Source organism: Fusarium flagelliforme (genome assembly GCF_020744385.1).
Source record: "Fusarium flagelliforme strain FIESC 12 MPI-CAGE-AA-0113 chromosome Unknown B0J16scaffold_3, whole genome shotgun sequence".
In the NCBI taxonomy this organism is placed as follows: domain Eukaryota; kingdom Fungi; phylum Ascomycota; class Sordariomycetes; order Hypocreales; family Nectriaceae; genus Fusarium; species Fusarium flagelliforme.
The window spans coordinates 710893-734053 of record NW_025763505.1 but is presented as its reverse complement, the minus strand read 5'-3'; the positions used below and the strand labels follow the sequence as shown (position 1 = coordinate 734053).

The following is a 23161-nucleotide window of genomic DNA, read 5'->3' as shown; positions in this document are numbered from 1 at the left end:
TGGAGAGATTGTATGTCGAGGATTGTTTGTGTACTTGAACAAGAAGCAGAGAAGACAAAGAGAATGTTTCGTCAATATCTGGTGATAGAACAGAGAAGTCTGATCTTCCGAAGACCTGGGGACAGAAGGTGTTTTTATACTTCTTTCTTTTGACTTTATCATTATTTGCTGAATTCCCTGTTTTTCCATAATTTTCTGGTTTGCAAAGTTTGATTGCGAGTTTGAATCATCAATCGTAGCACCACGGAAAGTGGAAAACTTATAACATCAGTAAGATTATAATAACAAGATCATTGAGTGTTTCCTGACTTTCAAAAGCGAAGATCAACAAGATTTAAGGTATAGCGAGACAGAATGTATGATTTTGTATGTTTTGGGATGCTAAAATGTTAAAATTTTGGAATTATATGAGAAATATCAGTCACAATATTGGGTATTATTATTAAAACGCTAGACGAATAGATAGAATTTTACTATTAGCTGAACCCAGCTCCTTCAACACCGTTTGGATGTTGATATATTGTAGTTCAACTCGTAGGAGAATACCTAACCTACAGTCACGCGAGACAATAATCAAAACAATGCTGACAGAAATAATGCGCTAACCACCACCAAACGCTGTCTAGCTATTTTGTCATCCCCGAAAATTGATGATTGATCAAAACAGCAATTGTCACTGGTTGATATCCAACCTCAGATTTGCAATCCTTGTTGCCTTGTTGCCTGCAAAATAACACAAACCTTCAATCCGATCCGAAAGAGGGACATGGTGAAGACGTCACATGCCTGAGGTTATTCCCCTGGCTCACTGTAAATAGTGGGCCGGCTGGGTATAGACCCGACGAGAGGGAGAGTTCAATCGGACGTCCCAAGTTTCGGATGAGCCAAGAACGGAAAAAGCCAAGAATATTAATCAATGCTATACATAAAAATTCTGCTTAGTCTAAACTGTGCAGGGATTTATCTGCATCACCCCGGAGTTAAGATGTTTGTTCTGAGTTTTACCATGGTCACATCGGGCCATCGCCCCAGACATGAAACAGATCTGGAGACAAGCCCAGCATAACAGAGAGGGACGATCAATAGCACAATCAACGGGAATGAAGGGAAAAAGAAGAGAGATTTCTAAAGATCTGGAGATAATGTCATCTAATCAGTTCATCATCAGCGCCTAGTCTTTTAGCTCTATGTGATGTGTTGGTAGTTATACCGCGCGCTTAAAGACAACCTCAATTGGTCCCTAGTCTCGATAGTGGCAGATGTTTCAACCAACGAGACGCATCCGCGACCGGGTCGTCTTGGCCCCGACCTCAAAGAATGACCTCCCTTGACCTCTAATTGGTCAGCTGTACTATCCCTGCTTCATCCCATGCATCAAGAGATGCTCTTTTGTCACGACGATTCGCTCTTTCAAGACCAAGTCCTCAGCCCAGTCTCACTCATTCTCATTCTTTTTCTCTCCTCGCTGGACGAGTGACCTCTTACAACTTAATCCTTCTTATTACCAGAACGAACCTCTCTTTAATTTTTGGTCTGGTTTTAACACTCTCACTACCAACATACAAATACAAAACAAAACCCACATATACACTACTACAACCACAACAAGTCCGACACAATGGGCGCCAACCTCTCATCCACATTTGTCCCGGACCTCTCGGGCGTTGTCATCAGCCCCGAAGACAGACATGCGGACATGTTTCTCGGCATCTTCTGGGCCGCATCTCTCTATGCCTGCGCCATGATCTTCAGTACCTGCGCCCTGATCGATCGCTGGAAGGGCCCCTACGACCGCGTGAGGACTGGAGGAGGATCTGTACTAGGAGCGCTGTTATTATCCACGGCTTGGCCTGTTGTCATGGCCTATCTGATCTTCTCTCCTGCCGATGTCGATTGATGAGACGGAATCTGGATGACAAAATGTTTACTTGGGATGGAAAGCGTTGCTGGTTATGAGCGATATGGACGGCGCATTTGGGAGATACGATACCTCGAGGTACCTTACTTTGCCTATTAAGGATGGGATGGATAGCATATAGGTCAGACCTGGAGTTTGAATGCATACCACATCGATATAACATCTAGTACATATTCTTTTTTTATGTCTCCCATATTCTTCAACTGTCCTACACTTACTCGAGTCTTCCAGCCTCATGAGTCATTGCCATCGCCCTTCTTTGAGACTTATACTCAACCCACGAGAGTATTTCGTCGACTTCTATCCGGTCGAACATCCTTCCTCCCGATAATAGTCTCAAGAGCCTGCGTCAACGCCTTAGCATCATACCTCCCACCTCGACCCTTCTCATCCTTCGGCCCATATAACCTCGTCGCATCAATACCCAGCTGTCCAAAATACTGCTTATCCACCTTTGGCGACGTCGGACCCTCGATGTAAATAACATGCGTCACATATTGATTATACTCTTCCTCTGAAGGTTGAGGCAGACCCCGTGAGTCAGCGAGAGCATTTGCAATAGCCCCAACAAAGTCTAATCCCGTAAAGGGTGATGTGGAAGGTCCCGTCTCACGGTCGGTCGTGCCATTGAGGATCAGGATCTTGTTGCGCACGTGTGGACTAGTGATGGCGTCTCCTACACCGCGTAGGACGAGACTGGGAATTAACGAGGTGAATAAAGATCCGATGCTGTATACTACGCTGTGCACGGATCGGAGGGCGTCCAGGACTCTTGGGTTGGCGGGCATCTTGATCTCTTCACCGTATGGATTGATGTACCATAGTCGTGAGATCCTGGCTGGTAGGTCCTCTTCTTGTTCTTTGGAGAAGGCAATCGCTGGTCGGCGCAGTGCAGGTAGTGTGCCGGGTAAGTTTGCGTCCTCTACATGATGGTGATCGTGATCCCATGGGTCATTTCGCGTTACCGATGGGCTATGCACGCCCGCTGATGTCCCAGGTACGGCAGCCGTGGGAGCGCTAGGATGAGAAATGTCATTCTGACCGGTGATTATCGTGCCATCCTCAAGTCCGGCAGCAATATGGCTGGCAAAATTAGTGTTGAGCGCCGGAAGGACCGCTATTCTATCCGGCACGGAACAGAGAGAGCTCAATAAGTAAATAGCAGCTTCAAAGCTACCGGTGAAGAGACGAGCACCAGTGAGGAAGAGGTTACCAATACTAGCACCAGAATAGTCAAACCGACTGCTTGGCTTCATGCGCTTCACAACTTCAAGATTGAAGCTATTGAGATAAGACCGGATAAGCTCCCGCTTAGGCGACGAGATGTCCTCCCAAAGTGGATGCGTCGCCTCCAAGATCTCAAACCATTCCGATCTAGCAACAGCATAGTTCTTAGGAAGGCGGTGATTGAAGAAGTGCTTAATAGCCGCGGTCTCCGGGTTTCCGTCATTAGGAATAAGGCGAACAAGTCTAGACCTCACATCACCGATACCTTTATTTCCAGCATTAGTATGAACTACCCTGCCACGTGGTAGCAACGCAACTAACCTGGTCCACCAAAGACGCGAATGATCTCACTACTGCTACCGCCATTGTCGGAGATGGGGATCACGTAGCTGAGGGTGCAGTGATTCGCTTCTCGAAGACTCTCGAAGACATCGACGAGGTTGTTAGCGGCGCTACCGCCTGAAAAGACGACTATGCCTGTTACTGATGGTGGTTGTGAAGCTGGGACGGGCGTGATGGGGCGCCGAGGGGTGGAGGGTCCACTGGAGTTGGGGAGCTGGAGACCGAGGCCGTTGAGCTGAGCCATTGATCGATCGGAAGTATTATGTGATTTGTTTAGATGAATTGGTTGACAGTCAAAAGATTGGATGTTGATGACAGATGACAGTTGGCGGGGCTAGGTACCTCCTAAGCCCCGGTATTACAAGGCTAAGGCTACGAATTGGTTGCTTGGTCCGATAACCATGCAATTGTTTACTTTGACTGTCAATTATGATACAGATACGGACTCTATGAGATTCTTCCTTTCTATGTTACAGATTCATGATTGTCCCATTACATCGAGTTGATGCATATCCACGTGCTGTCCAAGCTTCAATGCATGCAGCTACTGCAGATGCATGAACCACGAGTCATTAGAACAACGTGGCATACAACCCAATGACAAGATCTAACGTCAACTACCTTCAGCACCCTCTAGAACAAACCACTGTCCCTCCATCCCACCGAAGCGGTAACGCCCCGAGCGGCTCACTCTCTAAACTCGGAAGGCATTGACGAATCTCGGATCCGCGTGGGTCACTTCTTTTCTTCATGTGGTCCGTGGACTCCGTAAACCCGAAAAAAACATGAATGGCCTCACCATCGGAATTCTTAGTCCAAAGCCCGCAATTGGTTCTCCATAGTTCCGTTCTCCATCACCTTTTCGGCAGTTGAAGCTTCGATTGCCACTTCAACGTCAAAATGGTATCCACATGGGGCAGTTACGTCAGTATCGTAGCTTCATTCAAAGAAACAATTCTTACAAATCTCATGCACAGACGTTGTTTCCTTACAAATCTCCATCTTTCGAGCATCGTCAGTTTAGTTTAAAGAGTTTTTATAGAGTTATATAAGACTAGATCGAAGCCCGTCTACTTACATCTCATCATACAAACAACCTTCTCATACACTACAAAACACCAACAACACATCTTCACAATGTCTCAGTCTATTCCTCAGTCCGTTAAGCAGTGGACCATTCCTTCTCGGGATGCCAAGGACTTCAGTGGTATGAAGTTCGGCGAGGCTCCCGCTCCTGAGCTCGGTGACGGTCAGGTTCTCGTCAAGCGTAAGTCTTCTTCTCAAACTTCAATCAAGATCAGTGTCTAACATGCAACAGTCCAGGGTGCTTCCCTCAACTACCGTGATCTCATCCTCCCTATCGGCCGATACCCCTTCCCCGCCAAGGATGGTGTCGTCCCCGGCTCCGATGGTGCCGGTACCGTCCTCGCCGTCGGCAAGAACGTCACCCGCTTCCAGCCCGGCGACAAGGTCGTCACCCTCTTCAACCAGGGCCACATCGGCGGTGCTCTTGACAACCTCTCCGTCCAGACCGGTCTCGGTGGTGTCATCGACGGTACCTTCCGATCCGTTGGTGCCTTCGATGAGCAGGGTCTTGTCCCCATGCCCAAGGGCCTTGAGTTCCACGAGGCCGCTACTCTTACTTGCGCCGGTCTGACCGCCTGGAACGGTCTCTACGGTCTTGAGGGCAAGAAGCTCCTGCCTGGCCAGTGGGTCCTTACCCAGGGTACCGGTGGTGTTTCTATCTTCGCTGTTCAGTTCGCCAAGGCTGCTGGCGCCAAGGTCATCGCTACCACCAGCTCCAGCGAGAAGGCCAAGCTTCTTGAGAAGCTCGGTGCTGACCACATCATCAACTACAAGGAGACTCCTGAGTGGGGAGCCAAGGCCAAGGAGATCACTGGCGGTGCTGGTGTCGACCACATCATCGAGGTCGCTGGTCCCTCTTCCATGAAGCAGTCTCTCAACGCCATCAAGATTGATGGTGTCATCTCCATCATCGGCTTCGTCGGTGGCACTGGCGAGAACGACCCTGGTTTCCTCGACTGCCTTTCCAACCTCTGCACCACCCGCGGTCTCCTTGTCGGAAGCCGAACCCAGATGGAGGACATGTGCCGCGCTGTCGAGGCCAACATCGAGAAACTCCGCCCCGTTGTCGACCCCAAGATCTTCAGCCTGGAGCAGCTCCGTGAGGCTTACGAGTACCAGTGGTCTGGCCAGCACCAGGGCAAGGTCTGTGTCAAGATTGAATAAGCGATGATTTATGAGAAAAGTAATGCCGGGTAAAGAGCCATGGTTTTGATGTATAGATAGATTAATTGATACCACATTTTCACACGAATTATGATCTCATGCAACATACAGTGACGCGCAGTCTTCGAGAAACCAATCAAAGTCCCCTAATGAATGAGGTGATATTCCATGACTCCATCAACAAATAATTACATCCCCTCAGGCCGATTGTGCCTGGAAATTCCCATGCTGAATTGTCCTCCATCCCAATACCCACCATCTAAACCATCAATCTATATGATCCCATCACAAAAGAAAATGCATATCCTTAAAGAGCGAGAGCGGCGACACCAGCCACAATACCACCAAACAAGCTGTATCTGTTGGACGATCCACCGTTGACAACAACCGTGCTGGGTGTAGGAATAGGAACGCCGGGAACGCCGGGAATACCAGCGCCGGGAACACCAGGAGTCTCTGGGCTAGGCAGAGGAACAGGCGTACCAGGGTTGGGAAGGACAGGAGGAACAGGAGTGGTGTCGACAGGGGGAACAGGAGCGGTATCGACAGGAGGAGGAACAGGAGCGGTGTCGACAGGAGGAGGAACAATAACCGCAGTCGAAGATCCCTCAACAACGGGAGGTTGAGTCTCGCCCGTGTTCGCGCCGCCCTGGACAACAGTAGTCGTAGCTCCACCATCAAGAGTAAGAGTGTTGGTCTCGGCGCGTGTGCTACCGCCTCCTTCGCCATTGCAGACGCTGCCGTTAGGACAGCAGCCGTACTCCGCGTTGGTGCCGACTTCGCAGTAGGCAGTAGGAGGACAACCACCGGCCTTACTGGGACAGCATGTCCAGTCTTCCTGGATACAGCCGGTACCACAGTCTTTGAGGCCCTGGTCCGCGCAGGGAACTTCGACGACTTGACGGACCGCGAGGAGGGGGAAGCTAGGCGAGTATTGCACCGCGGCGAGAGCGCCGGAAGCCGAAAGAGCGATGAAGAGAATCTTGTTCATTTTTGCTGAGTCGAGTTGATTATCGGAGCGAATGTTTCGAAGTCTCGTAGCGAATGTCGAGGTATCTTAAGTGAAGCTGAGAGTGAGTGATGGTGATGGTGATGATGAGGAATTTCGAGACATACCAAGACCACGGGTTTATATGTCTTTGCTAGCCTCCCGTCCAACCGTGTCTTTGATCCCAACTCTATCTTGATCAATTTGCCATCGCTTTTGTCTTGCCGCGTGCGGTCGGGTCTTTGCTTTGGGTTAAGACGTCCAAGACATTCCAGCCACTCCACCACCCGCAACCATCATTCCCTCCCTTGTCCTTCCCATACCGGCCGAGTGTCTAGCCTTAATCCACCAATTCCTGTTCCTGTCTCATCTATTTTACAGTCGTTTCCCACGTTTTTCGATGCGCCCGGCGTTGTCTTCTTTCACGGTTTCCGACTCCGGTAGGCGCTTGATAGTCAGGGCCGATTGCCTGAATTTGTCTGTGGCTGCTTTCGGTCATGCTGGGGTAACTGAATCTGTGCCTTGTTCCTGAATTTGGTTTGTGAATCGACGGAATACGGGGATTCCTTGTTGCAAGGAGAATTGTTTGTGCCAAGTGCCGTGGTTGATGTCATCGTGGGAGGTTCAGGAACAGGACCGGCTTTAATCGACTTGGCAATCGGTAGGATCTGCGACAAGGTCGCGCGACTACTTGGCCTTAGGCTGCCGTCAATCGTATTGGCTAACCGCGTTCCTTTCTGACTGGGCATCGAAGGATCACAAGACCTGACGATCAAGTACACGAGGAACAAATTTGGGTATGGGTACGAGGGTTTTTGCAGATTGTAGCCTCTGATCTACCCACTTTTCATCCTACATATTGATGCTCGATACTAAGCTGTCTGAAGCAATACGCGAATTCGGGCTCAACGACTGGTAATTACTAGCTTGTATTAAATATAGATACTGTGCTTTACAACTTAATTCTTGGTGCCCCAGGCTTCTTGCAGAAAGTCCCTGACACTAATCGGCTTGATATCAGGAAACTCCTTGTTCAAGGTCCTACTCTCATCAAGATCAAAACCACCAGTTTCTACCCACAAGCCATACGCAGCCATGACGCTTTGTAACACAGCCTTAGGCACAAAGTTGTACATAGGAACATGACCAGGCAACTCAGTCAACTGTCCCTTCTTCAACGTCTCAACATCGTCGTGAGTCACAGTGAACTTGTCTCCTAGAGCAATATTAGCCTTTTGTACTTCAGTTTCCCACTGACAAACAAAACATACCTGTAGCTTCCTCCGCAATCTTTACCATCTCATTCATCGTGACTTTATCACCAACGATAAAGGTCCTTTGATCCCACTTCTCCAAGTCAAGAAAGGCAGCGACATATCTCGCCACGTCCTTACTAAACGTAAAGGTAACAGGAACATCTCCAGAGCCTGGGATAGCAGCTGTTCGATGCTTGATATCTAGAAACGTGGCCGCGTTGTGCAAATAGGACTTGGTAGTAGGAGAGCCCCAGAAATCAACAAAGAAGCCGTTGTGAATAGACGTCCACTCGAGATTTGTCTTTCGAAGCTCTTCTTGAGCGCGGAACTTGTTGTTTGCTGAGTTTGCTTGTTTGGCGTGCCTATTGGTTTATGTCAGCTCCAACGCTCTTTATCTGGGTTATTTGGAAATCAAACGTTGCTTACTCTTCTGTGTGAGGCAAACCCCAATCACTTGAAATAAACCGCTTCGTCGGCTGAGCTGCTTCCGCCGCTTGGATAAGTTCGAGTTCTGGAGGTGTTGGGCCGTTCATGCCGAATGTTGAGATAACGGTGTGAACATTGTGCTTTTCAAAGAGTTGAGTAAGGGCATCAACGTCGTGGGAGTCGACTGCTAGGATGGGAGCGCCAAGTTCTTGTTCCAGGGACTTGTTTTCCTTCAACTCCAGTTAGCCAAGTTGCCATATCTGATTAGATCAAAAGACTTACTTCTCGGCTAAGGACAACGACTTCATGTTTTCCTGCTGCAAGAATAGCCTCAACAATAGTACGGCCAACTTTGCCTGTACCTCCTGCGACTGCAACGGTAACCATTTTGGAAATTAATAAAGATGTGGAGAGTAGAATAATCTGTGTGTTACTGAGTAAAGTGTATCTTGGGCTGACCTTCTATCAATGCCCCAGTCCCGCGTCTTTATATATCTCAATTTGAGCATGCAGCTATATCCATTTCCAATTAGCATATCGAAAGCTGATGCGCGGAAAACGGATTTCGTCAATTTTCCGTCAATTGTCAGCAATTGCTTATTTTTCGTATTCCAACTTCCAATTACGGCCAAGTCAAAGAGATTATCTCCGCCGTACTTATGCTTATGCTGCTGAACTGCGGCCCAGCGTCTGCTTAAAATCGATAAATCCGACATAGCATCAACGCAGTAGTTTGGCACCCTTATCGATTGTCAAACCCTTGCTCGTTCTAAAGTCCCATTTGTACGCTTTAGGAAATTGTCTCTGCCAGGATGGAGTCTAGTTCCTGGTCAAATTCCAGTGCCTGACGACATTGAGACACTATCGAATAAGGTTTCAGGGCGACTAGACCTAGATCTGATCGATCTGCACTAGTGAAATCTACTGAGCGTTCAGGCCAGGAATAAGATTTCTGAGGATGCCGTTGGCTTCCTGAGCGCTGGTTGGCCTCTAATTGGTGAGCCGTGGAGTTGCTGAACGATGGCGGAGATGATTGATATAAAAAGACTGATTCCCCGACTACTTCCACCGAAGGGCATATATCCAGGCTCACTGGTCCTGACAGCATAAATAAAGGTCTATTTGTAGGGTAGAATCAAAGAGTCCTGTCCTCCGAGACAATGTGCATGATTCATCGTAAGCCCGATTACAGGTCAAGCAGAACTGAAACTGTCTTGAAGCCATCGAGAAATGTCTCGCATTGGGAAGTCTCTGTAGAAACTATGAGTTCCATTGATACTAGAAACTGGTCAGATGCTATCTTTTGAAACGGCTGGAAGACAGGAACAGGGGTCTCTATCCTGGCGAGGACCACTAATCATAATCCCACTTGATAACTCCGCAATACTAGTTATAATACATCAATGCTTACTATAAACGTTAAAGATCTTTTTCCTTAATATCTTTAAACTGCTATTAATTAAAAACAGTTAGGCTCATTAGGGTTTCCAGTTACCAGTTATCAATCGCATCAAGAGATCAACCCAAGTAACAAGTTTAGAATTAGGAAAAACCAGAAGAATGATTACTTTCAACAATCGTACCGAAAGTTGAACGAAGGTTCTCCCATGGCTAGATAGATATTATGTATTTGATTTCTCGTGCTAAGTAGTCTCACCTGGCGAAAAGATACAACAGAAATCCAATCAATACATGCTATCACTAGAGTCCAGTCCCAGTAACCAGGCAACCGTTAATAATTCAAAACACATTCGACATCAAAGAAACACTCAACCATGGATGGATAAGCTGCTTTCAATATAACGGAAAATATCTTTCAATATTTATTCTTTGTTTCACTGCTCATAGTTGTTTGTTCCCAATGGTTGACAGTGACAGCTTACGTCGTGATTTGGGTATTGAGTTACGCTGCGTCTCATGACGACCGTTGGCCTGCCCGTGTGCAGTTACCATGAGATTCAAACGGCCAGTCATCACCATCGAGCATCATGAAAAAATCGTTACTTGCATTTGAGCTGCTGAAACTCGCAGCTTTCTTCTTTCATCCGACCAGCGTGACTTCCGTCCTTCATCCGACCAGCGCGACTTCCTTCCTCGCCCTGGCCAGCGCGCTTTCTTTCCTTCCTTCCCTCGACCACAACGCTCTCTTGCCTTACTTCGACCAGCGCACTTTCCTTCTTTCCAAACAGCAATGACACCCTCAAAGATTTCATCCCCCGCCCTCAGTTCTGCTTTTCCTTTCTTCTTCTTCAACTCGATCTAGTATCTGCTACAAAGACTTGCGACCCGATCGCCAACAAACCCCTTCGAAATGAAAATCTCCACACTCGCACTTTCGCTGCTAGGCAGCGTCTTGATCAAACTGCTCGCATGGATGATGCGTCACAAACTTGGACTGACAAATTTCGTCGGTGAGTGATCCAGTCTTCTTCACTGCCCTTCTCCCTTTAACATTGTTGATTCACCACTACCCTTCTCCTATCAACGTCCCTTTTCCTTTCAGTATCACTGACATTTGACAGCCCAAGACGAACCCCGTTTCTGGGGCGCCGTAGCCCTGTGCGTCACGCTAGATGCGCTTCTCGTGTACTACAGTCTCGTACTTGAGCTGATGGACAATCGATCAAGACTATCCGACTCCGCGTGAGAGGGAGAAGGATATTCCTCCATGAGACTGTAATGGTCTCTGGGGGCAGGTTGTGTTTACGGCCTGCCGCGCTATTGCACACAAGACCTAACTGCTGGAAAAATCAAGTTGAGGTCAGTTGACGCGTATTCTCGTTTTGGGATTGACGATTGAGTACTGTTTGGCACGACGTTCTTCGGAACGAAGGGCTCAGGGGTGCGAGACTGTAATGGTCTCCACACCATCTCTGTTTTCACTTTTTTGTTCGCATCCGGGGCTTATTAATTTGAGAGAATTGGCTCGCATCTTGGGGTTGGCTCGCATCTGGGGGTTCTCGTTTTCTCACTGTGTTCATGGCCTGGCTGCGATGGCATGGAGAGGAAATTGCTGTTTTAACTAGGTATCGACCTTGAAACACCCGCTGGCTTCCCTGTGGTATGATTCTCTTCCTTTCACCAACGATCACATAACATCTTCCTTGCCTCATCCACGATGTCCACCACCGTCCGCCATACCCAGGACCAATCGATGAAAAACACGAGACAAAAGACTAGATGGTGCAAAACGAAATTGTCCCATCCTCCCCAAAAGCACTCAAAGATTTCCTTCGAGTAATGGATATCATAGTCTCTGTACTGCCATGTCCCTCGGTCTTTAGAACTGGGGCGAGGACGGGAATATGCGGATGCCCAAAATATGCCGAACACTATGAGCTGCGCTCCCAATATGGTCCCCAAGCCCTCCAAAGCTCGAGATATCCCGACGTGCGGTAAGCGAATGATGCATAATGGGTAGAAAAGGGCCAAGCACAATTGACAGACCAATAGCCTGATAACGCTTTCCACTTCAGATACTTGGCTCGGAGGTGAGGCCCCAGGGGTGAAAAAGCCGAAACGATCGGGAATGTGTAGGGTTTCGGACTGAATTGAGTACCGTCGGGTGGCCAGGTCGAGTTTCCAACGACTCACGACTTGATGAGATGCTGAGGGATCAATCATGTCGAAGACCTTTGCAAATTGTCAGACCTCCGATAACTCGGTAAATAAGTGCCACGAAAGTTACTTACTGCTATGCGGATTTGGGAGCCTGTGGTGATGATGAAAGGAGAAGAGGGAACCAGGAGCAGCTCAGGGAATTTTAGATCTTGCAAGCAACCTTGTGTCAGGGCTCAACAGAAGAGAAAGCCTCAGTGGTCTTTATAGGTTGGAATCAAAGCTTAATTTGGGTTACTGCAATAGCGTTGGACATATTGACATGTTGTTGAGAACTTTGAACAGGTAGCAGAAAGTTGGCCTCTTAAGTCCTACCAGAGGGTCTCTGTCCTGGCGAGGACCCCTAATCATAAATTCACTTGATAACGTCGCGATAATTACTATAGATACCAATACTGACTTTGAAGGATAAACATCCTTTTTCTTGACATTTTTTGCAACGATATTAAAAGAAACCTGGCCGAGGTCTTTGGGGGTTTCACTGGGTTCATCACCGGTTATCAAATGCACAAGACCCCAACCCAAGGATAGAATCTTAGGAAGAACAATAACCAGAATTGCTTACAACAATCAAAGGTAAAATGAAGAGCTATTGCCTATTCTTGATGTCCTCTGCTGAGTAATCCTCGCCTACGCGGAAACGTAAGAAAAGTCCAATCATCACGCGTTATGTAAACATCCGCCCACAAGGCAGTCACCACAACGGAACGGATCAATCTCTCCAATTCCAACAATCAGGTAATGATTCCAAACATTTCATTGTTAATTCCTCTTTCCCCCGCACCATGTTTCGGGTTTCACTTCTTGATACGATCATAGATGCATACTCCGAGCGGTGAGAAATATCGATTATCCTCTTATGACGACAACCTTATCGTCATTTGTAGGTCAGTTTTCCTCAGCGGTTTTCAATCCGGTCGATTCTATTGGATCTCGGAGCTTTTTTAATGCTTATAGCTTGGCACTACGTTTAATTGATGGTGTTTACTGCACATCCACTATCGATATGCTTTTACGATGTGTCAACGATCCGGAGCTATCTCCGGGCAGCAGTGCTTTCTGTCAGTATGCGGGACTACATGATACTTGACAAGTGAGAGGAATGGGTTGTGAGGAGAGGGTTATAAGGTATGTCCTGCTCTGTTTTATTTCGTCCTGTTCTCGTCTTCTCGTCTTCTCATCCTGAAGTACCTAGTCTACATAGAAATCTTCACTATGAACAACTCCAACCAACTCGACCCGCGCCAACATCCTCTTCAGGCTATTGGCAATGCCATCAGTGCTGAAACACAAGGAGAACGTCGAGCTCCTCGCATGAGCCATATGATGGGTGCCAATGAAGGACCAGCCGATGTGATCGCCAAGGTGTCTGGTGCCGTGGGTGGAGGGAAGAGAGTAGATGACGGCGCTTACTTCACCAACAACGAGGGCCTTCCCTTCCCTGACCCGTATGTTTTTGATATTTTATTGCTAGAATATGTACTGACAGTCTTCTAGGGCGCATAGCAAGACAGTTGGAGGTATGCCGTTGGTCAGCGACACCTTTTTGTTGCAGTAAGTTTCCCTCTTCGCCTTGTGAATTTCAAATCTGACATTGAGATAGGAAGCAGCAGCACTTTAACAGATCCAAGAACTTGGAACGTATGTATCATATGATTCTACATGGCATCGGGCGTAGACTTACACATGTCAGGAATGGTCCATCCTTGCGGCTCTGGCGCCTTTGGATACTTCGAGTGCACTCAAGATGTCACTGAGCTCACTGTAAGTCACAATGAATACATGAATGGAGTACATATACTAATATACCATAGAAAGCCAACTTCCTTTCCTCGGTAGGAGAAAAGACTCCTGTCTTTGTCAGATTCTCTACTGTTACTCTTGGAAGAGAGTTCCCGGATGAGGCTCGTAACCCTAGAGGTTTCGCTATCAAGTTCTACACCATGGAAGGAAATTACGATCTTGTCGGTCTGAACTTCGTAAGCCTTGCTCCCTACTCTTAATAACTCTATACTGACTCCGCAGCCCGTTTTCTTCTGCCGTGATCCCATTCAAGGACCAGACGTCATTCGCTCCCAATATCGCAACCCGACCAACTTCCTCCTGGACCACGACGCCCTCTTCGACCTCCTCGCCAACACCCCCGAAGCCAACCACGCAGGCCTCATGTTCTTCAGCGACCACGGAACTCCCCACGGCTGGCGCTTCAACCACGGCTACGGCTGCCACACCTTCAAATGGGTCAACTCCAACGGAGAATTCGTCTACATCAAGTACCACTTCATCGCCAAGCATGGCCAGAAGCAGTTCACCGACAGTGAAGCTATGCAGATGTGTGGTGAAGATCCCGATTACTCCAAGAGAGATCTCTGGGAGGCTATTGAGAGGGGTGAGGAGATTGAGTGGACTGCGCATGTTCAGGTCATGGATCCTAGACAGGCTGATCCCGATAAGCTTGGATTTGATCCTTTTGATGTCACCAAGGTTTGGCCGAGATCTCAGTTCCCTATGAAGGAGTTTGGAAGACTTGTGCTTAACAAGAACCCTGAAAACTTCCACCGGGATGTTGAACAGGCTGCCTTCTCACCTGGAAGCATGGTCCCTGGTATTGAAGACTCGCCTGATCCTCTTCTTCAATTCCGCATGTTCTTCTACCGAGACGCTCAGTACCACCGTATCGGCGTCAACCTGCACCAGATTCCCGTCAATTGTCCCTTCATGGCAAAATCCTACGCTTCACTGAACTTTGACGGGCCAATGCGTACGGACGCCAATCATGCGGGCAACAAGCAATATGTCCCTAATAGTTTCGCTCACAAGTTCAGACCTGATGTAGCTGAGGCTCCTTACCAGGTCAACGACAACATCGTGAGCAGATCTAGTCACTATTGGCACGAGGGTAAAAAGAACGATTATGACCAAGCTAAGGAACTTTGGACAAGAGTTATGAGTGAACAAGAGAAGAAGAATACTTGCTACAACACAGCCAAGGGCCTTCGACGTGTCAAGTATCCCGAGATCCAGGTAAGCAAGCATCGCTATCCCTTATTGAACACAAGCTGACTCCTCTTTAGAGCAAGTATTTGGCGCAGGTATACAACATCTCAGAGGACTATGCGCAGGGTATCTATGATCTTTTGGAGAAGCCGGAGTTTGAGTTCTCCAAGGTTAAGGAACTTGCTGAGACTGCGCAGGAGTGGTACAAGGAGCCCAAGTTTAGACCTGGACCTGGATCGAAGTTGACAGGGTATCCTCCTGAGGCTGCGGTGTACCAAGCGTGAGGAGAGTTGGAATATAGTTAGCAGGATACCTTCCCTCAATTGAACGTTATCTCCAAGTCCATCGTACCGTCTGACATGATCGGAAATATCCAATATCTGCGTAATCCCGATGATGACTTGGGCTCAACTCGTATCGTGCCTACCCAATTCCTGATCTCCGTGATATTCTGCGCATCGTGGGCTGTTTAGAAGCAATACCAAAGTTCCATGCAGTTTATGACGCTTATATCTGACCCCTGTGCATGCAGCGCTTGGAGTTAGCGGGGATAACGAGCAGAGTTTCTCGCGACAAAGACCAGATATGAGTCGGGATAAAATCACGACAATTATAAAGCCGAGTCGATAAGCTAAAGTCGAACGAAGGATTCAGTGGGGAATTCCTCCAACGGCAAGTCTAAAACTACAAGGTTGAATAGCCTCAATTCTCGGCAGATCGTCTTACATGTTAGGTCGACATATTATAAGAACACACGTTTTGCCTTCATTTGTGCTCTAGAGAATTGCAATTAGATCACATAGCAAAGACAGTAACCATGGCCTCAGAAGAACTCAAATCAATTCTCCAAACCGTCATAGACGACTTTAGAGGCTGGCCGCTGGCCCCGATAATGCATAACCCCTCCGAAGCTGGTCTCTCCTACGAAGACATATACTTCCCCTCCGACGACGGCGTCCCTCTAGAAGGCTGGTTCATCCCCTGCGAAAACTCCAACAAGATCATAATCGCCAACCACCCACACTGGTTCAACCGCGCAGGCATCCCCTCTCATCTCGAACCCTGGAACAACCTCATGCCCGGCAACGACTTTGAAGTCAATTTCATCCCTGATTACAAGATCCTTCATGACGCGGGATACAGTGTCATTGCGTATGATCTTAGAAATCATGGTTTGAGCGGACAGGGAAATCAGGGCCTGTTTGGCTTCTTTGAATGGAGGGATGTCCTAGGGTCGTTGAAGTATGTTAGAGGAAGGGAGGAGTTGAAGGATATGACCATCGGACTATTCAGTCGCTGCGCCGGCGCAAACGCAACATTCTCGGCAATGAGGCATCGACCCGATGCCTTCAAGGGTGTGCGCTGCATGGTCGCACCACAACCTATATCCGCCAAATCCTCCATCGGAAAACTCATCAAGACGATGGGCGCGCCTGAATCGTTCATGGAAGAAGCAGATCGGATGTTCTTCATGAAGACGAGCTTTCACATCAACCAGCTCGATCCACCCAGCGATGCGAAGCATACTAATGTGCCGACGTTTCTGTACCAGGTGCGCGATGATCCTTGTACGACGCCGGCGGATGTGCAGTCTGTTTATGACAATATTCCTATTGAGGAGAAGAAGATCAAGTGGATTGAGGGGACTGAGAAGAGGTGGGACGGGTATACTTATTTCCAGAGGGAGCCGGAGCAGTTTTTGGAGTGGTATGCTAAGTACATGAACTAGGTCACTAGATAAGGTTAAATGAAGGACTCGTTATTGTTGATTTGAATTTGATTGTTATTTGTCTAAGTGTTCTGCTAGTGAAAGCAAGGGTATCGTCTATAGTATACGGTAAAAAAGAAAGGAAATCCAGTTTATGGTGCTGTGAGAATCGCAATCTGAGAGCTCCGCCGTCTTTTGGGTTCGGGGACCTATGCAGTTAGCTTTCCATACAAGTCGTTCTTGAGAAGAGATCATACCGTATAAACATTGTTCTTTCGTAACGCCCTCGCCGAGCCTGAATCGCTGCCGTCCCGATCGTCACTATCAGAAGCTCTGGTCTGTTTAACCACAACCTCAACCTCCGTCCTTGTAGTCTTTTGAATCCCACCCTCCAAGTTGTTCATCTCAATATCGTCGTCGCCTGCCTGTACAAAGGTCAAGTTTCCTCCGATGAACATGGCTGAAGGGATATGGCCCTTGCCGAGCTTGTTGCCGCTCTTTTGCTTAGGTTGGGTACTGCCGGACTTGGAGCCTGAGTAGTCGTAGCCGTTTCCGTTGCTGGCTTTCACGACTTTGATGATGAGATCGGCCATGTTCATTTCGATGTGGAGTTTGACGAGATAAGCGAGGGGATGGAATTGGACGTAACTGGGGTTGTTAGCAAGAGATGAGTAGGTTGGTGGAGAGGACTTACACGATGTCGTTGGGGAGAGACATCATTGCAATGAGAAGGACCTGACCAGTTAGCATCTTCAAATACAGGCAAGTGAAGGTAGTAACTTACATCCATAGTCATGGAAACAGCAATCATGCCCAGATTGAATTTGAATAGCCGAGTATACTTGGTGAGACCATTCGCAATAAGCCTCGAATGCACAAGATGAATAAAGTAAAGGTTCAGTCCAGCGTCGACAAACAAAAAGATGACCTTTTCAATTCTATCCCAGACTTTGTTAATGTTGACCCAGGTCTGGTTAACCTCTAATCTCGCAGGGATCCAAATCGTAAAGACGCTGATGTTGACGCAAAGAATAATAACGAATGACCAGATCTTGAGCCATTTCGCTTTTCGACGGTCGACCATAAGGATCGCAATTCGGTTGACGATGATTTGGATGAGGGCTTGAATCTGTATACACCAAAGAAAGACTGACACTGTTAGTTACCACCTTCACTCAATCTAAACACCATGGGAATTGCACAACTTACTCAAGACGAAGAAAACCGGAAACCCGCCGGGAATGTAGTTTCTCAAATAACACCAAGTAACAGCACTCATAAGACAACTGCTAGCCCACTCCAACCAAAGCAAGATAACATAATGGTTAAACTTCTTGCCTCTATTCCATGCATCGATCGTTTGTCGTAGACCCTTGACAAAAGTGAACATTCCGACGCCGAGCGATATGCCCCAGGCGATACTGGCAATGTTCATGTCATTTGAGCCAGCCTTGACTTCTGTGAATGTTGGTCCTTTCCATAGATCTGACATTTTAGAGATAAATCTGCACTGCAGATGGGAACAATACTAGAAAGGAAAGGTAAAAAGAGTGTGGGAGAAAAACAGAGACATAAAGAACAAGCTTCTAGAAAGGGAAGAACGGGTTTCATACATAGATATTGAAGAAAAGCATCGACACTAAGTGATCTAACCCGATCTCATTGTTGTTAATCATAGTATTGATCATATTGAAGGGGAAGAAGCACGGATCGAAGAATCCATTCTCGCACAGATCTTCAGCAGGGGATCCTTGTTCATAAGGCGAGACTTGATCTCCATTCGACCGTTGAAGATTTATCTGCAGATATGCTGCATTTCAGCTGATGCATCCTTGTTGATTATGTGATGTAGAGGGAATTAATTCTCATCGACTGGCATATGCAGACTTTCCATCATCAAGAACTCTACATAGATGTTGAACACTGAGTAAAAAATGACTTCTTGAATGATGTCAGCTCGCTCTAAACGACAACAGCCCTACCTATTAGTATTGCCCGACACTAACAAGTTCCAGAAGGCGCTGTAGTATGTTTCTAATATCTCACCACGGAGCAGCAAGTGTCGCTGGCTGACCACGACGAGTCAAGTCAGATAAATAGTGGACCTATGTCAACGGCCGCATGATACAGCCAATTCCTTTGCGAAAAAGAAAAAACATTCGTTAAAGATGATTAGAGTTTGTAAATGGATGGACAAAAGGAAGCTGAAGGGTTGAGAGATGCTTGCTCGGTGAAGATCCGTTGATGGTCGATATGGCTGGCGTCAAGGAGGCTGGCCGCAGAAAGCACATATTTGTTAGCAATTCATCATCCAAACCAGGAGTATCCTGGGTCATGTAAATATTTTTCACGGACAATCCTCCTTACAATTGACATGACGAATGATCTATCACAACTGACCATCTTGAAAGAAACCCCTAAATTACGTAGCACCTCTATAATTATCGCCGGCAGAGCGGATCTTTTTAGCCTGTGAAACATGATTTGGCGCTATAGAATTAGCGTCCGTTGGTAGGGCTCTCATGAGCCTCGTGTAATTGTTAAGCTCTACAGATCAGACAATCGTCTTGTTTCAGCTGTCATTTGTCAGTGAATACGGTGACGGTCATGCCGTACATTACAATTCAAGATCTTGATCACTCTAATATGGTTGCAGTTCAAAATCGAGTTGCCGGTAGATCATTCCAATGACATCAACCTGGTCCTTGCTTCGGATCCGCTGCGGATTAGGAGATGAGGTTCGTTACAGCTGGCTCGGTCATGACCGTGGTCTTGGAATTGTATGGTCAGAGCCCAGGACAAGTAGGAGATTCACTCATTGGACTGATTAGGTCCAAGTGGCTTACACCCGGCTAGGATTTATTGACTTGGGATCACCCTACTATGAACCATTGCCGAAGCAAGCTTGCCCCATTCATGGCTTCCTTTGACGTCGGTGTTAAAGCACCAGCGCCAAATGAATACGCCCCTGTTCCTTTTTATCTCGATAATGGTGTAAGTCTACAGTCTTATTGATGCCTACACTTCATAGAACGTTGGTATACCTCTCGTCCAAAAAAGAAGCTCACTACAGCAAAATGGTTCGCAAAGCATTTGGAAGATGCCTACTACGTCCACCCCTCAACCCCAACGCAGGAGAAGAGGAATTATTCCCTAGAGTTTGCTCCAGAGCCCAAGGAACACACCTGTTTCGAGACAGGACGGGCTGGATTCGAACCAGCGATCTTAGACACGGGCTGTGACACCGCGGCCTACGCGATCAGACCCCTACGCCACCATTACGCCCTTGGTTGGGACGGTCAATAATTCTACAATTTAAATACTGTTGATAAAGTGTTCATTGGGAAGGTGAGGGGTTGGACCGGTTGTCGTGATGGTCGTTCCTTCCTTCCCGGTGTTGCGAGATGAGTGGTGGTGGTTCTGGTGTCAGGGCAGCCACATGTGGCTCAAGGTGGGGCCAGTGAGAACCTCGCTTTTGTTTCCGGAAGAAAAAATTCAAGACTGGAGAAACAAGAGAGAGAGAAGGGCGACGCCAAAACACCAAGCGAAACCCGGGAAAGAGAATTTTATGAGGAAGAGTTGTGGTAGATGATCCTGGAGGGGGTGAGAAACATACAGCGCCTCGCTCACGTGACCATGTGGAACAGACCCGCTAGCGGGTACCTAGGGATTAATGGAGACCTGAAAGAGCGAAACGTGGGGAGATAACAACAATGAGAACGAGAAAAAGCGACTTGAACACAAAAGTAACATGAAAATATTTAAAGAAAAAGGGAAAGTAAATACGCATCAGTCATTACTCATACTCTCACCGAGGCCCTATCACAAACATGAGCTATTTTTATTTCATGGCATGGTACCTAGCTCATGATCAATCCACTAACTACAGCTCCATAACCATGAATATCTTCAACTACTAAGGTAGTAGGCGTGCCATGGCAGACAAAACATAATACTGGCAAAAGTGGAATGGCAGCGAAAGCTGGGCAAGGGGATTGAACAGTTGTGAACCTTAAACACAGACAGCAAATTTTAAGAAAGAAAAAAAAGGGCTGTAATGGAACGCTCTGACCGTGAGGCCAGAAGGAGCCAGAATGCATAGGTCGTGTATCACACTCAGGCAGCAGGTATTACACATTATAACCTGAACCAAACGTCGGTCTACTGCGCAAAAGTTTACAATGGAGTTGAACCATTTTGAAGTTTAAATATTAAAAGAGTTTAAAAAAAAAGGGCGATAATGGAACGCTCTAACCGTGAGGCCAGAATGAGCCAGAATGCATAGGTCGTGTATCACACTCAGGCTGCAGGTATTAGACAATATAAGGCAATGGGAAACTCAACAATCACACTTCGCAAAAGCTCGAGTTACAAGAGAATTGAAACCTCATGAATTTTCGTACCACCTAAATTCTCAATCGTAAGTCGAGACGTCAAACGCTAGCATTAATTAATGGATGACGACCTACCATCACCCCGCTAGAACCTGATTACTCAAACAACCAACCATCCATTACATCCAACGCATCACAAATACAACCCAGAATACTCAGCCACTCTCCTCTCACATCTCACTTATAAATCGCCTCTCAACAGGCCCTTCTTTCAAGTCACAACCATGCCACCATGAAGAAAAGATCTCGCGCCTGCGAAGCCTGCCAGGCTCTCAAAGTCAAATGCGATCCCTCACCCAACGACCCATCAACATGCGAGCGATGCACTCGATTCAGTATCACTTGTGTCCCTGCTGCTAGGAAATGGCAAAGAGATAGAATCTCTGAATTGGAGGAGCAGGTTAAGGCTTTGCAGGATAGGTTGGATGGGGTTTCTACGCAGGCTGCTACTTCTACCAGAGCCACTTCGGTGTTTTCGTCAGAGGGGAATTGGCCTGGGAGTTCTTTGGCTTCTGATCTTGGGTTTCTGGATGCGCATTTGGATTATGAGACGCAGGTTACAGGTCTTGAGGCTTGTTCGTCGATGGCTGGGCAGTTCTGGTATCTTATTCCGACTGTGGATGGGAGTTCGGCACGTTCTTGGCTGGATGCTATGAGGACAAAGACGCCTATCAAACTCATGGCTTTGTTTTCTGTGGCCCCTTCAGATGCAGGAATCGATCCGCAAACTCAAGAGGAACTGCGGACAAAGACGCTCGAGATACTGGGCAAAGCAGCAGTCGGTCTCAAAAGCCCATCAGTCGATCTCATCCAAGCTGCTCTAGTTATGAGTCTCTGGATAAGACCATCCATCGACATGAACCATGGCAACCCTATACAACTCGCATCTCTAGCCCGCGACCTCGGCGTTGAACTCGGTCTAGGAGGCACAGAAATGCAGACTTCTGCACCAGCATGGTTCTTCCGCATCCAAGGACCTCCCACGTTGGAAATGCAAAAGACATGGTTAGTCTCATGGATGACTTCAACTATGGCTGCTCTGGGCCTCAGAAGAGCATATTCCTTCGACTGGGGAACTTCACACTACGAAGCACTCCACGCTTTGGAGACTGATGGTTCAGACCCTTTGTTCTTGGAGATGATCTACACAGTGAGGCTTCACGCTCAAGTTGCTTCCGGGTTGGAACTCTGCAACATCCACGCCTTCCACGATACAGACTCTGATATCGCAGCGGCGACGAGGGCACAGGCATACAGCGACCTCAACGCTCTGAGCAGCAGACCGCTCGCGCACGATGCTCAGCTTCGATTCTGGAGGATGCTAGCTGCTATCCACGTCAATGAGTCAGTTCTGCACACAGCCACCAACAAAATCCTCTTCGGATCACCCTACCTCGCTGAACGCATCGGAGTACACGACTTTGCCTGCCCCTCCCAAATAACACCCACAACCGCAACAGCCCTGCGCTCCCTCGTCGAAGCATGCCATCTCGCCATCGACATCGTCCTCGAAATGGAGCCCAGCTTGATCCTCAGCCTACCGTCGCTCTGCTTCGGACCATCAGTTAGTTACACACTATCCATCCTTATCAAGGTATTCGTGGCAGTGTCTGCACCTGGAAACACGTATAGCCAAATCCTGACCCGCTCGGACCTGCATGTCAGGGAAGCCATGAACAAGCTCATATCCGTCAAAGAGAATCTTCTCAAGCTCGATCCGCATATGGGGAACTGGAATACCAGGATCATCGGATCTGTAGAGTGGTTATCTGTATGGCTGAATGACTACGAGAGCATCATCGAGCGATACGAGACGAATCTGGAAAGAGGAACAGCCGAGCAAGAAATCGACGTGCTCAGCCCCAATGGACATTTCTAAGCTATAACATTTTTAATAATTAATTAATATTTATCGGATCATGTAGTTGTTCTAGAAGCTCAATTCAATGGCGAGCCGTCCAATGAAGAACTAGCCCCATGTAAGTGACTGTGCCGCATAAAATTCCCCGTATGTCAGAGTCTCAAATGACGTACACG

General features: G+C 47.5%; 8 protein-coding genes and 1 non-coding gene across 9 annotated transcripts; 4 read left to right on the top strand and 5 right to left on the bottom strand.

Moving 5' to 3' along the window:
• Positions 1-1986: 1986 nt before the first annotated feature.
• On the bottom strand, positions 1987-3963 carry B0J16DRAFT_89985 (uncharacterized protein). Its single transcript, XM_046134655.1, has 2 exons — positions 3467-3963; positions 1987-3410 (listed from the first exon to the last, which is right to left on the bottom strand). Exons 1-2 carry the CDS (start codon positions 3729-3731, stop codon positions 2191-2193), a joined length of 1485 nt encoding a protein of 494 aa, XP_045984177.1. The 5' UTR covers positions 3732-3963; the 3' UTR covers positions 1987-2190.
• A 661-nt stretch (positions 3964-4624) lies between these two features.
• B0J16DRAFT_354626 (uncharacterized protein) lies at positions 4625-5737 on the top strand (the record flags this gene model as incomplete). The annotated part of the gene is made up of 2 exons (XM_046129383.1): positions 4625-4754; positions 4806-5737. 2 exons carry the CDS (start codon positions 4625-4627, stop codon positions 5735-5737), a joined length of 1062 nt encoding a protein of 353 aa, XP_045984176.1.
• Positions 5738-5881: 144 nt separating this feature from the next.
• Positions 5882-6793, bottom strand: B0J16DRAFT_336759 (uncharacterized protein). The gene has a single exon (XM_046127276.1). It carries the CDS (start codon positions 6726-6728, stop codon positions 6045-6047), a length of 684 nt encoding a protein of 227 aa, XP_045984175.1. The 5' UTR covers positions 6729-6793; the 3' UTR covers positions 5882-6044.
• An 891-nt stretch (positions 6794-7684) lies between these two features.
• B0J16DRAFT_412741 (uncharacterized protein) lies at positions 7685-8794 on the bottom strand (the record flags this gene model as incomplete). The annotated part of the gene is made up of 4 exons (XM_046133340.1): positions 7685-7941; positions 7997-8343; positions 8408-8637; positions 8690-8794. 4 exons carry the CDS (start codon positions 8792-8794, stop codon positions 7685-7687), a joined length of 939 nt encoding a protein of 312 aa, XP_045984174.1.
• Positions 8795-13240: 4446 nt separating this feature from the next.
• B0J16DRAFT_284063 (catalase P3) lies at positions 13241-15531 on the top strand (the record flags this gene model as incomplete). The annotated part of the gene is made up of 7 exons (XM_046124008.1): positions 13241-13473; positions 13523-13579; positions 13629-13666; positions 13719-13789; positions 13840-14004; positions 14051-15049; positions 15100-15531. The coding sequence occupies 7 exons, from the start codon at positions 13241-13243 to the stop codon at positions 15304-15306; spliced, it is 1770 nt and encodes a 589-aa protein (XP_045984173.1). The 3' UTR covers positions 15307-15531.
• A 163-nt stretch (positions 15532-15694) lies between these two features.
• B0J16DRAFT_370240 (Alpha/Beta hydrolase protein) lies at positions 15695-16785 on the top strand. The gene has a single exon (XM_046130355.1). It carries the CDS (start codon positions 15840-15842, stop codon positions 16749-16751), a length of 912 nt encoding a protein of 303 aa, XP_045984172.1. The 5' UTR covers positions 15695-15839; the 3' UTR covers positions 16752-16785.
• Positions 16786-16981: 196 nt separating this feature from the next.
• On the bottom strand, positions 16982-18222 carry B0J16DRAFT_354622 (uncharacterized protein; the record flags this gene model as incomplete). Its single annotated transcript, XM_046129382.1, has 4 exons — positions 16982-17378; positions 17425-17465; positions 17515-17879; positions 17940-18222. The coding sequence occupies 4 exons, from the start codon at positions 18220-18222 to the stop codon at positions 16982-16984; spliced, it is 1086 nt and encodes a 361-aa protein (XP_045984171.1).
• A 1704-nt stretch (positions 18223-19926) lies between these two features.
• On the bottom strand, positions 19927-20012 carry B0J16DRAFT_t97. The gene has a single exon. It is a non-coding gene; the product is annotated as a tRNA-OTHER (tRNA).
• A 1124-nt stretch (positions 20013-21136) lies between these two features.
• Positions 21137-23038, top strand: B0J16DRAFT_412737 (uncharacterized protein). The gene has a single exon (XM_046133339.1). The coding sequence runs from the start codon at positions 21357-21359 to the stop codon at positions 23001-23003; it is 1647 nt and encodes a 548-aa protein (XP_045984170.1). The 5' UTR covers positions 21137-21356; the 3' UTR covers positions 23004-23038.
• Positions 23039-23161: the final 123 nt, after the last annotated feature.

Bases quoted from the DNA above. Each gene is read 5' to 3' on its own strand.
- B0J16DRAFT_89985 (XM_046134655.1), bottom strand. From the start codon at position 3,731: ATGGCTCAGCTCAACGGCCTCGGTCTCCAGCTCCCCAACTCCAGTGGA. The intron at 3,411-3,466 runs GTTAGTTGCGTT...CTGGAAATAAAG, and splicing joins TCGCGTCTTTGGTGGACCAG to GTATCGGTGATGTGAGGTCT.
- B0J16DRAFT_336759 (XM_046127276.1), bottom strand. From the start codon at position 6,728: ATGAACAAGATTCTCTTCATCGCTCTTTCGGCTTCCGGCGCTCTCGCC.
- B0J16DRAFT_370240 (XM_046130355.1), top strand. From the start codon at position 15,840: ATGGCCTCAGAAGAACTCAAATCAATTCTCCAAACCGTCATAGACGAC.
- B0J16DRAFT_412737 (XM_046133339.1), top strand. From the start codon at position 21,357: ATGAAGAAAAGATCTCGCGCCTGCGAAGCCTGCCAGGCTCTCAAAGTC.